The sequence below is a fragment of the Hylobates moloch genome, unplaced genomic scaffold, assembly GCF_009828535.3.
Source record: "Hylobates moloch isolate HMO894 unplaced genomic scaffold, HMol_V3 SCAFFOLD_90, whole genome shotgun sequence".
NCBI classification, from domain to species: Eukaryota; Metazoa; Chordata; class Mammalia; order Primates; family Hylobatidae; genus Hylobates; species Hylobates moloch.
In genome coordinates this window covers 45,405-61,349 of record NW_026652365.1, presented here as the reverse complement: position 1 = coordinate 61,349, position 15,945 = coordinate 45,405, and the positions used below count along the sequence as shown (strand labels likewise).

The window sequence follows — 15,945 nt, the reverse complement described above, 5'->3', positions numbered from 1 at the left end:
AACTAAATCTAAATGGGTTCCTGTGATGCAACTACAGAAACTGAAGTCTCACAAATAGATCTCTCTCCAGACTCATGAAGTTTCTGAATGTTGTTTCTTCATGGACTTGGGATGGCAGAGTTAGGAGAAGGGCTCTTGTGTTTTGCTATCCCAGTGTGTCACTCTGCTGTCATCAACACAGTATCACCATGTTTAGGCTGTGAAACTTCCTGCTATACAGGAATCTTTTCTTAAGGTCTGACACATAATAAAGGATGATAGATATCAAAGAGGATTTGGACAACAGCCCAAAGGAAAATGTTACTTCAGAATTAAAGATGCAACAAAAACTATGACTCTCTTTATCTTACTCTGAAATACTTCTCTAAAATATTTGTTGGCTTTTTCACCAGGTTAAAAAAAATAGAAGAACTTCATAGTGGATTCTTGCATCAATTAGCAAAGAAGACGGTCACAAATCCACGTAACAAGCAAACTAAGCGACACTCAGAAGCTGGAAAACTGGTCATCAATTCTGAGTACATTTTATACACAGCTGTCATGTGTATCATTAGGAGGCAAATGATGGAGAAATGATACAAGCACAGAGCCACCTTGCTTGACAGCACATCTAAGAATAGAGGAAGCCAGTTTCCATTTGTCTCTGCAGCTGGACCAGAAACACAGCATGGGCCTCACTTTATAGAATATGATCTCCTGCTTGTGAGATCATATTGACAAATTTAATTGTGAATTTTTAAATCATCTTATTTTCTCTTTCAGGAGGAAAAACATAAAATGCAATTGAGGCCAGGTACAGTGGCTCACCCCTGTAATCTCAGCAGTTTGGGAGGCTGAAGCGGGTGGATCACCTGAGGTCAGGAGTTCAGGACCAGCCTGGCCAACATGGTGAAATCCTGTCTCTACTAAAAATACAGAAATTAGCTGGATGTGTTGTCATGTGCCTGGAATCGCAGCTACTCAGGAGGCTGAGGCAAGATAATTGCTTGAACCTGGGAGACAGGTTGCAGTGAGCCAAGGTCGTGCCACTGCTATCCAGCCTGGGTGACAAAGTGAAACTCCATCTCAAAAAAAAAAAATGCAGTTAATATGTTAGAAGACAAACAATAAATTGCTTATGTTATCCTTAACACAGTCCATTCTCCTCTTCAAGTTCTTCAATACTATCACTGACAAAAAAAAAAAAAAGAAAAAAGAAAAACTTTGAAAGTATGTACTGCACACTTAAAATAAGAAGGACATTATGCCAAATGCCGAGAGGGTTAACAGAGTGTGGTCCCTGTCATTTGGAAAGAGCATGACACAAACTTTATTACAGGTTTCTAAAGCCTGAGACAATTGGTTCAGAAAATATGCTTTAAAATACAAAGTATGTAACAGAAAAGATGTTAACTGAGATCTAAAAGCTGAAGACAATTTGTAATAAAGACAGCAATAATAAAAATTATTAGTCATAGAGTAGGAACACTTTGGTAAAAATACTGTATCTGTCACTAATCAAATAGCTAGATATTAAAGACAAGATATTGACTTGTTAGAAAAAAATATTTTTGGTTTGCTGTTAAGAGTATTTTTTTTTTTTTTTTTTTTTTTTGAGACAGAGTCTCGCTGTCGCCCAGGCTGGAGTGCGGTGGCGCGATCTCGGCTCACTGCAGGCTCCGCCCCCTGGGGTTCATGCCATTCTCCTGCCTCAGCCTCCCGCGTAGCTGGGACTACAGGCGCCCGCCACCTCGCCCGGCTAATTTTTTGTATTTTTAGTAGAGATGGGGTTTCACTGTGTTAGCCAGGATGGTCTGGATCTCCTGATCTCGTGATCTGCCCGCCTCGGCCTCCCAAAGTGGTTAAGAGTATTCTTAACAAAAATCACCAACAGATGGGGAATAGTCTTTGGAAAATTGTAGGTTCTAAGTAAATGTGTATAGTGTTGGCACTTTATTAGTGACACCACTTTGGGTAGAACTGAAAACAGCACTGTCTTCTCACAAACATGGCTGTAGGGATAGAAGAGTAGAGGCGATATTAAACATTTAATCATCAGTATGGCAGAGAGACCCTCCGTTGGAGTGTCCGTTGGATGGATGCTGGCCCTTGGTGGAAGAAACAGGCATCTGGACCCCCTGCTGCATCAGTCCTTACTGTCTAGTTGCTAGATCCTGGGGAGAAGACTCGTCTGATAAACTACGAGGTAAGCTGAAGAAGCTACCTGTGAAGGCTGGGCCAGTGGGTACCTGCAGGACCCATCCTGACCAAGCCTGGCCCTGGGCACTGGCTTCAAAGGGAGAACACACCTGTATTTGAAGCCAGTTTCCACCCACCAACTGTTTATCCTGAGCATGACAATTCCTCTGATTTACAAGAGATTTTGATGAGTACTTTAAAAAAAAACAAAAAAAAAAGAAAGAAAATCAATGTTAATCCCTGATTCCTGGAACATCTCAGAGACTTAAGCCCCATACCAGGTGTGTCTTGCAGAGAGAAAAATAAAATGACTACCGATGTATTTATTTCTTACTGTGAAAGAGTTATTCCTATACCTTTTGTACCTTTTGATACCATGATTTGGATTTTATGGACCTAGATGTGAAATGTGCCCTGTTAAACACGTGTGGAGGGAAGGTGGGAATTCATCTTTCCAATTCTCAACCAAGTGGTTTTACCTGTTTGCCCATCTTGCTTACATATCTCATTTGAATTGGATCTTACTAAGACTGCTTTTGAATTTGGGGAGTGCTTTGGAAACCAGAGAGGGGCTTGGGGAGGAAGAAGGAATTGGAGCTTCCTGAGGTCTGGAAGGGGAGAGGGATGTTTACTAAACCCAGGGGAGTGACAGGGAAAAAGCAAACATACATGCATTGAAAAGTCTTGTTTATTTGAAAAGATTAACTATAGTTTTCTACAAGAAATGATCATCTGGAGTTGCCCATGTAATTAAGAAAATTTGAATTGTATACTAGATGGGCCTGTTAATAATTTATTGTCTCTGAGTTTCAAATCCAACCTACATTGCTACTTTATCATAATGGAGCCAATCATCATAAATATTTATTTTCAAATGGCATGATGTTAAGCTTAGACAATAAATGGCAGTAGAGGGACACGTGGGAGAGTCAGCTTCCCTTCCTGGTCTTCATGTGCTCCTTTGTCTGGGATCCAGTAGCATAGAACACCTCTTCACTGGCTGCTTCTCTCAAGTCCCTCTTGGCTGGCTTCTCACCACCTGAGCACCCTTGCAGACAGGTTGCAGTGACTTCTGAGGCTGCAACCTGAAGTTATGTGTAACTATTGCTAAGCATGCATATTATGAGAAATAGATGAAAATTCTGTATAGTGTGAAACATAGATATGTATTTTCTTAATGTTAACTATTATTCTTTAAAAGACATTATAAGGTAACAGTAAATATGAGGAAATATGAGGAAAAAAAGAGAAAAATCATCACCCACACCTCAGCAGCAAAATCAATGAGAATATACTTTGTATTCTCAAAGGTCCTTGTCTGAAACTAACCAAAACTGCAGCAAAATTAGATAATTTTATTTATTAGTAGGAAAATATTCTCCTTTTGCTACTTACAAAAACATTTTATGCATTGAATAAGATAATGGTTAGGAATATTTAATTTTTTTAACAACTTTTCAATTGGATCCAAAGACCCACTTTCAGAATTGAGGCAAGTGTAGCACTGAATACTCACTCCACAGCGAAACAAGCACAATGGGTGGACAGTGTATTAAAAGTATTAAAGTTTCTGGAAGTGCCTTAAGCTTGTAAACCGACGAGGAAACATCTAACCAAGAACATCTCAGTGAGAATTAATGTTTGTGCAGCTTGGGCCACAGCCTGCTTTCTTCCCCTTCTCTCCAATCTGGGTGAGTATGGCCAGGAAAACTAGATTATCTCTACCTGCAGATTCCAGCCAGGGTATGCTTCTAATCAGGAGGGTCAGGCCACCATCCTTTCTCATCCTCACAAGCTTCATAGGCAGAGGGTAAATTGCAGTTGAGTTTGGCCAGCAGGCCATGTTGGCTTTCAAGTTCCACCTATGTAGGAGATATAGGAGGCTCAACTCCAGAATAGAAGGTCAAAATGCTGCAGTTCCTGTCACTTGTGCACCAGATGGCATATAAGGTGAATGTTCTATGCCACCAGGAGCAAACCAAGACAATCAAGCTCTCACCTCAGACCCGTGGTTTACTCATGAAACAAGAATGTCAGTCCAGCAGAAGCTGAGAGTGTCTCTGCCCCACGTCTGGAGCAGTGGCTCAGAGATTTCTCCCAAGAGGAGAGACAGAGGGCAGGACATTCAAATCCAAGGTTGCTCTCAAAAATAAATGGAAATTGTGGGGATAAGCAATTTCGAGGAGCATGGTGGTTTCATGAGAGCTGCAGGCTAAACCATGGAATGGCTAGTCTAAGATAATAAGGGAAAGAGAAGAAGATCTCACTGGGGGGATAGAACAAACCTCAAAGCCTGGCCTCAAAAATATCGCCTGCAAAAGAGTGTGGACAGAATCATAAGAATATGGAGCCCAGAGCAAGGTCAAAAATAATGAAGCAATCAGGTGGAAATTTATTAGTGATTCAGCCTCCAGCCTCCAGAATTGTGAGAAAATTAATTTTTGCTGTTTAAAGCCATACAATTTGTGGTACTTTGTTTCACTGGGCCTAGATAACTGAAGCATGCACCTAGCAGAGTCTCAAAATATATAAAACAGAACCTGACAAAATTGTGAGCCAAATAGCAATTAAACAATGATTGTTCTACTCATTTTCACAGAGGAAGAGAACAATCTAGCCAAAATGACCATGAGACTAGACAACCAAAATAATACTATAAACCAACTGGCGTTAACAGACATCTACACAACATTCGACCCAACAACAGCAGAATATTCTTTTCAAGGGCGTATGAAGCATTCTCCAGAATAGAGCATATGCCATGCCACAGAACTACTTTCAGTTTATTTAAAATGAGTGAAGTTATACAAATAAATTATCTGAGCTCAATGCAAGAAAATTAGAATTTGAGAAATAATAGAGTACGTGGAAGTTAAAAAAGTTTCTAAAAACCCAAAAGAGTTAAAGAAATCACTAGGGAAATTTAAAAATAATATGAATGAAAATGGAGATAAAATACATCAAAATGTATGAAATGCAACTAAAGAATTGCATAGAGGGAAATTTAGAGTAGTAAATAACTATATTTAAAAAGAAAAAAATTTTCCATAAATAGCCTCACCTTCCACCTTACTATGCTGGAAAAAGTACAAGCTAAACTTAAGGTAAGCAGGATAACAAATATTCTAGTGAGAATAATCAAGCATAGAATAGAAAAAATAAGGAACGTAAGCAAATTCAAAAAAAATTTTAAACCTTCTACAAAATTAAGAATCTTTTGCTAGACTGATCAAGAAATAAAGTCTCAAATTACTAAAATGAGGGGAAACAAGGTAGAGAATATTACTATGGACCTTACAGATATTTAAGAAAAAGATTGTAAGAGAATTTTATAAGCATCTGGGTGTCAACAAACTGGATGACTACAAAAACACAAATTACCTTAGACCACAGGCACGTACGATTACACCCAGCTAATTTTTAATTTTGTTGTTGTTGTTGTTTTGTAGAGAAAGAGTCTCGGTATGTTGCCCAGGCTGTGATTTGTCTGTTCTTTAGAGTTTCACAGAATCTGGGTTCTGCTGATCCCATCATAATGCAGTTTGCCATGCCTGTTTTCTGTATTTTCTATACATTTATACTTAGAGGTAGAAGCATATTCACAATCATATTCAAGTTGAGTTTTATTTTCAAGAATACTTCGTAAGTTTTCTGAGCATAAACTCACTCATCTGTAAAAGAGGCCTAATGATAGAACCTACCTCACAGAGTCATTGAGAGGATTAAACCCAACAATCCGGGAGGAGGCGGAGGGCGCAAAGTGAGCCGGTGGATCCGTAAAGAACTCAGCCAACCCGCTGAGGGAGGGGAGGGGCTGAGCTGTGAGGAGAGCGGGGCCCAAGAACCATGTCTACGCGGGAGTCCTTTAACCTGGAAAGTTACGAATTGGACAAAAGCTTCCGGCTAACCAGATTCACTGAACTGAAGAGCACAGGCTGCAGAGTGCCCCAAGATGTCCTGCAAAAATTGCTGGAATCTTTACAGGAGAACCACTTCCAAGAAGATGAGCAGTTTCTGGCAGCCGTTACGCCAAGGCTGGGCATTGGAATGGATACTTGCGTCATTCCTTTGAGGCACGGTGGGCTTTCCTTGGTTCAAACCACAGATTACATTTACCCGATCGTAGACGACCCTTACATGATGGACAGGATAGCATGTGCCAATGTCCTCAGTGACCTCTATGCAATGGGGGTCACGGAATGTGACAATATGCTGATGCTCCTTGGAGTCAGTAATAAAATGACCGACAGGGAAAGGGATAAAGTGATGCCTCTGATTATCCAAGGTTTTAAGGACGCAGCTGAGGAAGCAGGAACGTCTGTAACGGGCGGCCAAACAGTACTAAACCCCTGGATTGTCCTGGGAGGAGTCGCTACCACTGTCTGCCAGCCCAGTGAATTTATCATGCCAGACAATGCAGTGCCAGGGGACGTGCTGGTGTTGACAAAACCCCTGGGGACACAGGTGGCAGTGGCTGTGCACCAGTGGCTGGATATTCCTGAGAAATGGAATAAGATTAAACTAGTGGTCACCCAAGAAGATGTAGAGCTGGCCTACCAGGAGGCGATGATGAACATGGCGAGGCTCAACAGGACAGCTGCAGGACTCATGCACACGTTCAATGCCCACGCCGCCACTGACATCACGGGCTTCGGGATTTTGGGCCATGCGCAGAACCTGGCCAAGCAGCAGAGGAACGAAGTGTCGTTTGTAATTCACAACCTCCAGGTGCTGGCCAAGATGACTGCGGTGAGCAAGGCCTGCGGAAACATGTTCGGCCTCATGCACGGGACCTGCCCGGAGACTTCAGGCGGCCTTCTGATCTGTTTACCACGTGAGCAAGCAGCTCGGTTCTGTGCAGAGATAAAGTCCCCCAAATATGGTGAAGGCCACCAAGCATTGATGACAGTAAATGACATTAATAATGAAGCAAAAGAAAGTATTATTGGCAGGGTGTTATATACTATCAGAGAGGAAACTATAAATTTTCTAATGTCAAGTTAATTTTATATGGCCATGGTGCATGTTAAGTGGTTACTTGTAAAGCTGATTCTTCTCCTAAATGCACACTTTTTCCTTAGCTAATAGAAATTCATAAAATATGTGATAAATTTTAATGGCATTCAAAATATTTAAATATTCTTTGGAGAATAATTTCAACATATTTTATATGCTTCGACATCCATACTTAGATTTTTGAAAACAGGGCTAGACTTAAAAAGCAGACAAATGGAAATCTAATTTAGTTTCTGGCAGTTGTAATTGATTGACCTTAATTCATGGAAATTTTCTCAACCTCAGTTTATTAATTCTCCCAAAAGGAATGATAATTCCTACACTAAAACACTGTTGCAATTTCTAGGGAAGATAACATACAGTATGGCAGGGGCTCAAGGCTATTCAAATGTTTACATGTTTAAAGAAATAAGACACAGTTATATCTATTTTCTGGCATAGAGAAAATTAGAATTCTTTAATAAGGTTAATTTATAAATAAATACATAAACAATAATGGGCCCACAACCTTGAAATGTCTTCAGAGCCCTGAGAAAATACCCCGGGAATTATATATTAATATTTCCAGCATATTATCTCAGAAATAAATCGAAGTTGCATTTGTTTGCTTCTGAATGTGTTTTTGTTGGTAAGTATGAAAAAGGAATTTTATACAGTTGAACAGCTGCACTTCACCACCTATGTCCGGTTACAAAATTGATTATAGTTAGCAGGTAGAGCTTTCACTTTAGTAATTAAGTAGAGAAACAAGAACAAAACAAAACAAAACAATATATTTGGCGCAACTTACCAAACAACCAAAATAACAAGGACCTTAATGGATTCTCAGTAGTTTCATAAATACCTTTGCCTCTTATTTACTTGATGACTCGTTTCACTTCCAGAGCACAAATAATATTTTTCTCTAAAATTTTAGTTGGCTGCTTTAAAAATGACTTTCCGGCTGGGCGCAGTGGCTCACGCCTGTAATCGCAGCACTTTGGGAGATCCAGGCGGGCGGATCACGAGGTCAGGAGAGAGAGAGAGACCATCCTGGCCAACATGGTGAAACCCTGTCTCTACTAAAAATACAAAAATTAGCTGGGCATGGTGGTGCGCTCATGTAGTCCCAGCTACTTGGGAGGCTGAGACAGGAGAATCGCTTGAACCTTGGCGGGTAGAGGTTGCAGTGAGCCGAGATCGCGCCACTGCACTCCAGCCTGGGCCACAGAGTGAGACTTTGTCTCCAAAAAAAAAAAAAAAAAAAACTTTCCAAATTTAAATGTAGCAAGTACCTACATCCAAGTTGGTAAATGTGGCATTCTCTCTCTCTCTAAATCTCTCTTTTTAATTACTTTTAATTATCTTCTGTCAAGAAACTGCCACTAATTTTGGATGTAAAAATTTAAAAAGCATATCACGTATATAGCACGCATCAAATACTGTCCTACAATGTTCATGTCAATTGTCACATATATTTAGACCTAATAATGTTGTCAATTTGGCAGTTTGATATAGATTTTTGAGGACAGGCCATTGAGACTCCAATAGATGCCTACTGGATTAAGGGCCCACCCATCCTAAGCAACAGGGAGAGAGGCAAATGTAGGGGACACTTCCAGAGGTAATCAGTGTGCCATCATTCCAAAAATCCTCTCTTCTTTTAAAATGTGTGTCTCACCTCATATGATATGCCTTCTGTGAGAGACTAGAGTCATATGCAGTGTTAACAAGGATCATATAACAGTATGTTTAGGGTTGGAGTTTCTAATAAAGTTTATTTGCCTTTTTAACTTGACAATATTAAAAAGCAAGAACCTGTTGGCAACAATATGATACTTTTAATTTTGAGAACATTAAAAAAATTATTAGTAGGAGCCTCTCACAAATAAAAAGAAGCATACAAAGAAGCACAAAAGAAACATGATGTCAAGATTTATAATTACCCAGAGCAGCTTTTTTAAAGAGCTAGAAGAATTTTTAAAAATACAAACTGGAGCCGGGCACGGTGGTTCACGCCTGTAATCCCACCACTTTGGGAGGACGAGGCAGGCGGATCACCTAAGGTTAGGAGTTTGGGACCAGCCTGGCCAAGAGGGAGAAACCCCGTTCTCTAGTGAGAACACAAAAATTAGCCGGGCGTCATGGCGCCCACTCCTTTAGTTCCAGCTACTCGGGAGCCTGAGACAGGAGAATTGCTTGAACCTGGGAGGCGGAGGGTGCAGTGAGCCAAGATGGAGCCACTGCACTCCAGCCTGGGTGACACAGCAAGTCTCTGTCTCAAAAAAAAAAAAAAAAAAAAGCAAACTGGATAAAGCAACCATACTTATCCTATCATTCTCCCTGGAGAATGTGGTCGTCACTTCTGTTAGAGAAGTCTGAAGTAGCTGAACCATGACCAGTTAAAAGGAACCTTGTTGTGTGCTGTTTCATTGAGAATCTGTTTTCTACTATTTTCCTAATACCACCAGAGTGCATTGTTATCTCACACACACACATAAAAAAACTCAAGAAAGAAATTATTGCTGTAAGGAAAAGCAGGACTTCTCATGTCTAGGGTAGCTCTGAGTTTACCCCCAGGATGAATTTGCACAAATCACTTAAACTGTGTGTTTCTGCAGCCTTTGAGAAACTGGTTCACCTGTTCGCTGAGAAAATTACATTTCTCACTAGACTATTTGAGCCTTAATTGAAGTTTGCAAAGCGCATTAACATCCTTACCTCGAGTCTATTGCGAGCATAACTTTCTACTCTCATAAAGAAGCAGGAGCCTCAGGTAGATGGATTAGACACCCAGATACTTGGTGGAGGGAAATTTCTCCTCCTTTTTGCACCATGCGTCAAGTGGTGATCCTGTTACTGCAATCAGCACGATTTAGCTTCACCTTAAAAACCAAGAATGCATCAGAAACAAACACGTCTGCGTGTCATTCTCTAAAATAGGCTTGCATTTACTAACTCCCTGTAGGTCCTTATGTAGCTGTGTATCCATCTCTTTCTGACAACAACCTGGCATAGAATCCACTTTTTTGAGGTTTCAAAATATAGTGCATTACATGTTGAAGACGAGGACTCAGGAACCAAATAATATTGAGCTGTGTTTCCTGAGGCCGACTGCCACATTTAGGTTTTGTCACACCATTGTCATTAATGCCTGGGTCCCTGGTTAAAGATCTACATTCATGGGGCACATCCCTAGTTCTTGAGTTCATCATCTTAGTGACTGGCCCTAGAAATCTACATATTAACTGTCTTCCCCAGGTGATTCTTTGGTGCAGTGATTTTTGAAAACCTCACAATAAAACATATTTCTATTTCTCTCCCAACCCAAGGAGTGACAAAATATGAATATATCTAAATATCACCTAAATAGGAAACTGCCTTTTCCACTCCAGCCTTGTTTATAATGAGCATCTCAAGGCTTGAGAACCACACATGTAAGATTCCGAGTACACATCACTTCTAGATGATAGTCAATTGTGCTTGTTTAGCTTTACCTTCCTATCAACAGAGCTAAGAGTCCAAATTTAGATTTGTATGTGCCCATGCACATTTTCCTGCTGTGCCAGCCCAATCACACTGACCCTTATCTTTCTCATTTTTAAGTAAGTATAATGCATTAAAGTCTATACCTTAATCTATCAAAAGGGTTATTTCTATAAATATAAAATGAGAAATCTCAACGCTAAGGAGACCTTGGGTCATAATTGAATTGGCGGTGTTTTATTCTTTCTTAGTGGGAGATAAAATAATGATGTATTCAGCATGGGAAGGCATCTTAGATTTGATCAAATATCTTCTCATTTGCTGTTTTAAAGATAGAGATAGAATTAACCTGTTTTTATTTGGTTAAATACCTGAGTCCACAGACCTTGTAAATGCTTCAAGACTCAGTCTATTTGGTTTGTTCCATATATTAGGCTACCTCTTTAAGCTTAAAGATGTAAATATTAGATACTGTGCCTACTATATGCCAGAGACTATTCTAAGCACATAATGGGATTAACTTGTTTAATTTTAATAATCCCATGAGGTAGGTACTCCTCTTCTATTTTAGAAGCCAGGAAATTGTAGCACAAGGAGATTAAGTAGCTTGATCAAAGTGACTCAAAGTGTGGAAACAACAGAATGCAGAAACCTGGCTTTATGATCCATTACTCTTAGCTGCTATATTATATAGGCTTTATCAGTACAAGTCTTTCCAGAGATTTATGAATTATCCTGCCAGACCCTTCCATGGGCACCTTTATGACTGTATACAAAAATCATTGATACAAAGGTAGCAATACAATAACTCTTTTTAAAAAAACTTTTAAGTTTGGGGTACATGTGCAGGTTACATAAGTAAACTTGTGTCATGGGGGTTTGTTGTACAGATTATTTCACCCCCCAGGTATTAAGCCCAGTACCCAGTAATCATTTTTCCTGATCCTCTCCCTTCTCCCATCCTCCACCCTTCAGTAGCCCCCAGTGTGTGTTGTTACCCTCTATGTGTCCATGTGATCGCTTCATTTAGCTCTCATTTATAAGTGAGAACATGTGGTATCTGGTTTTCTGTTCCTGTGTTAGTTTGCTAAGGATGATGGCCTCCAGCTCCATCCATGCTCCTGCAAAGGACATGATCTTATTTTTTCTTATGGCTGCATAGTATTCCATGGTGGGTATGTACCATATTTTCTTTATCCAGTCTACCATTGATGGGCATTTAGGTTGATTCCATGTCTTTGCTATTGTGAATATTGTTGCAATGAACACACATGTGCATGTGTCTTTGTGGTAGAATGTTTTATATTCCTTTGGGTATATACCCAGCAATGAGATTGCTGGATTGAATGTTATTTCTGAATTTAGATCTTTGAGGAGTTTCCACACTGTCTTCCACAATGGCTGAAATAATTTGCACTCCCACCAACAGTGTATAAGGATTCCTTTTCAGCCACAACCTCGCCAGCATCTGTTATCTTTTGACTTTTTTAAAATAGCCATTCTGACTGGTGTGAGATGGTATCTCATTAGAGAAATGCAAATCAATACTAAAACTCTTAATTTGCTATTTATGTTTTTTTAAGGAACTTCATAAAGTAGGGGCATGTATGTAAAATTTTCCAAATATATAAATTTTTAGTAAGTATGGGAGGCATAGGTATAAAATATGCAAAAATGATAATAATGGAGTTAGGTAGTAAAATATTTTAGCAATTGATTGGTTTGGCTCTGTGTCCCCACCCAAATCTCATCTTGAATTGGACTCCCTTAATTCCCATGTATTGTGGGAGATAATTGAATGATGGGGATGGTTTCCCCCATACTGTTCTCATAGTAGTGGGTAAGTCTCATGAGATCCGATGGTTTGATAAGGGAGAATCCATTTCACTTGGTTCTCATTCTCTCTCTTGCCACCGCCAAGTGAGAAGTGCCTTTCACCTTCCACCATGATTTTGAGGCCTCCCCAGCCATGTGGAACTGTGAGTCCAATAACCCTCTTTCATTTTTGTGAATAGCCCATTCTCAGATATGTCTTTATCAGCAGCACGAAAATGAACTAATACACCAGTAGATAAATTATTTTGCTTAATGCTGCTATATTTTCTAAAGCTAGCTAATTATATCTAAAGATAAAAACAAGTCATTACCATTTAGAAAACCCCAATGCTTTAATATAACAGACTTCTAATTGATAAAGCAATAATGTATGATGTATGAAGGTCGTACAAACATGAGTGATGAGGACACCAAAACTGATATTGGTTTTCTCTCAAGGATATTGAAATCAAATAGGTGATTCATTTTCAATACAAGCATAGGTGCAGCTAAGACTAATTTAAAACAGCAAAATATGATTTATGGGCTAAACACATATTTAATCCATTTTTATAAGAAAAACACTGATTTTGGTTGTCATGAAGAAAAAGAAAGGTTCAAACAGTTCTAGAAAATAATCTTGAACAAAATAAATAATTAAGAACTGGTTTACCATTTAAAATTTTATTAATATGGGTTGAATGGTTTGTGAAGGTTTCAAAAACTCTAGAAAATAACAAAATATTTCTGGGTGTTTCACAATACTTAGAGTAAATAGAAAATGAACCGAAAGGGTCTGCTTATTCAGGCCAAGCATCATGGCTCACTTTGTTGCATAATTTTGTTGTCTCTCATTGACAGCCCTGCGTTTTCGGAGAGAGCACAGCCCTGGGAGCCACATCCCATTGCCTGTTGGTTGATAGGGCTGCATTAGACATTTCTTAGTCTGCCAAGCAATACCTCAGCATCAGTTCAAAATGAAAGGGTGTCTGTTAAACAGGAGAGCTGGGGTCATGGGATTCCACAACAAAGGCTAGAAGGATTTGTGGAGGGTGCTTCCCTTATCAGCAGAGTGACTGGACTGCAGCTTGGATGACTTGAAAAAAAAAAACCTTGCTTTCTGATTGTTTTCAAAAATTCTATGGAAGGATTTTCTTCTAGGAAAAAGGTTTTATTTGGTTTTGTCCCTCTGTCCTGATCATTTTTAAGTTATGTGGATTTAAAAAATGTTAACATTGAGAGAAAGAGAAAGGTGGGGTTTACTTACATTATGAACACTCTTTCATTCACGAACTATATCAGAACCAGAAGACAGAGGGATGGGGGTTTTCCTTCTTTGTTTCAGTACTTGGGCAATTTGAAGGAGGCACAAAACAGAACAGGGGATCTTAAGCAAGTTTGGTAAGTCCATCTCACAACACCCCACCCTCAGAGTCATACTGAATACACAGATTCATCACTTGCTCTCTCAGGTATCAACTTGGAGGGTTGACGTGACCTTCTCTATGAGAGGGAAGGTGAGACAGATCTTCCTGCATGGTCCCCACCTGGGAAGACATTGAAAGAGTCACTATGACATATGGTTTTCTTCCCATTTTCTACTCATTTCTACCCACACAGAAAGACGATGAGAGAGCGTCTGTATTCAGGTTTTTCCAAATAAGGTCTTTGGCATAGGCTGTACGCATTTCCTTAGCTGTTTACTGATTTGTATAAACAGAGTGTCCTTAATACTTCCTCACCTCCAGGATCCTACTTTTTATCCCTTGAGAAAAGACACTGGTTATACACCTTGGTCTCAGAGAAAGAAACTCCCAAATCTATTTGAACTGCCTAGAAATAATTGAAGCACCATCATGTTCAAACTTGCTTGGAATGCCTGTCAGCTGAGTACATTTATCCCCAGTTGAAATTTTTACCAACCAAACTTTTCAAACAATCTGTCTTCATTTTTGTCTTTCACTTGAGTTATCACCAAATGAAACCATTGTCCTGCAGATGGAGCCTGATATACTGACTCTCACAGGGAGAGGAAGGGCTTCCACGGATTCACAAGTTCCTTCAAATGTGTGTCTGGGCTGGGCAGTAAGCCTGCTTCTTTAGTTCCTAATCTTACCATCAATAGTCAGTTAATGGAATGGCAACATTCTTATAATCGGGTGACTTTATTTCTTGCTTCTTCTATCCGTGGATGTTCAAGCTAGAAAATGGATAATGCTTTCTACTATCAAAATTGATCTTCTATGCTATCGCAGAGCCCGGGTTAATGAGGCTGACCAAAATCAAGCTGTTAACAAATTAACAAAACAAATCCCAAAATAAGTACATAATTTAATCCCAATAAATCCAATGGCTTTACTTTTCCAAAGTTGGTGACATATTGAAATGCATCTGCTAGTGACAAAAGAAATGGCAAATTCCGAAATGTGGCAACATATAAACACAAATGTCAAAAATCCCATTATGGTGACATTTCACTCTGACCAGGGAGTAAGAAGTGGATTTCCTGGCAGCCAGGAAGTTCATTTCAATTATTTTGTAGCCGCAAAGTTCATCACTCTGATATTGATAGATACTGGAAGATCTGCTTCTGAATTCCTCCTTATGTAATAGCAATTATTTGTTTCTAGCAATCATGACTTCATCAAGTAATAATATCTAAGTATTACAATTAAATTTATTTCTCTTTCTCTTTCATCGTACTTATATATGTATGTATATATATACACACGCAAACATAGGCACATAGAGCTTTTATCCCCCCAGCTACAAATAACAGTAATTTGCGATGATTCTACCAGGTTGCATCTCAAACCTATATATCTCCTTCTCATTTTTACTTCCAGGAATCATAAAATGATTTATATTTAATTATAATATAGTTGTGAACTACTATATATTTTTAAAATATTTCTTCCTTTATATTAATTTTAGGTTTTAAAAATTAGTGATGTTTATGTTTTACATTTTTATCTGTTTAGTAATATTTTTGAAGTAAGCATAATAGAAGCTTATCAATGCATACATAAGAAGTCCATCTTTCTGAAACTTTATTTATGTAAATACAGCTCAGTGACCTAAACACTGTGACATAAATATAGATGGGGAAACTGAAGTTTGGCCACTTTGAATTAAGCAAAAGTGAAATACAAAGAAAAATGTACAAAGAGGGTTCCCCTTGATGGAAGAAAGCCACTGCCTGACACGAAGAAGCTGAGTGATAAATGAGCCTGAAAACTTCCTCTGCTCCGCTGCAAAGGTGCCTGCAAAAGTTCCACTTGGCTATTGTTATTAATTACACATCAAGCTCACAATGCTGCACCTAAGATAAAAAGCAAGAAGAAGGGGGAATTAGAATTTAATTAAAGCTTGTCAAGTAGTCAGGGTCCTAAATGGTAGCTCACGGAGACAGACCCACAGCTGACGGCTACACAGGTTTTAGTTTCAACGCCTTGCACGTCTAGGTGCCAA

At 39.2% G+C, this 15,945-nt stretch overlaps 1 protein-coding gene across 1 annotated transcript; it reads left to right on the top strand.

The window, feature by feature from the left end:
- The first annotated feature begins 6,024 nt into the window (after positions 1–6,024).
- LOC116463942 (selenide, water dikinase 1-like) lies at positions 6,025–7,182 on the top strand. Its single transcript, XM_032754195.1, has one exon. It carries the CDS (start codon positions 6,025–6,027, stop codon positions 7,180–7,182), a length of 1,158 nt encoding a protein of 385 aa, XP_032610086.1.
- Positions 7,183–15,945: the final 8,763 nt, after the last annotated feature.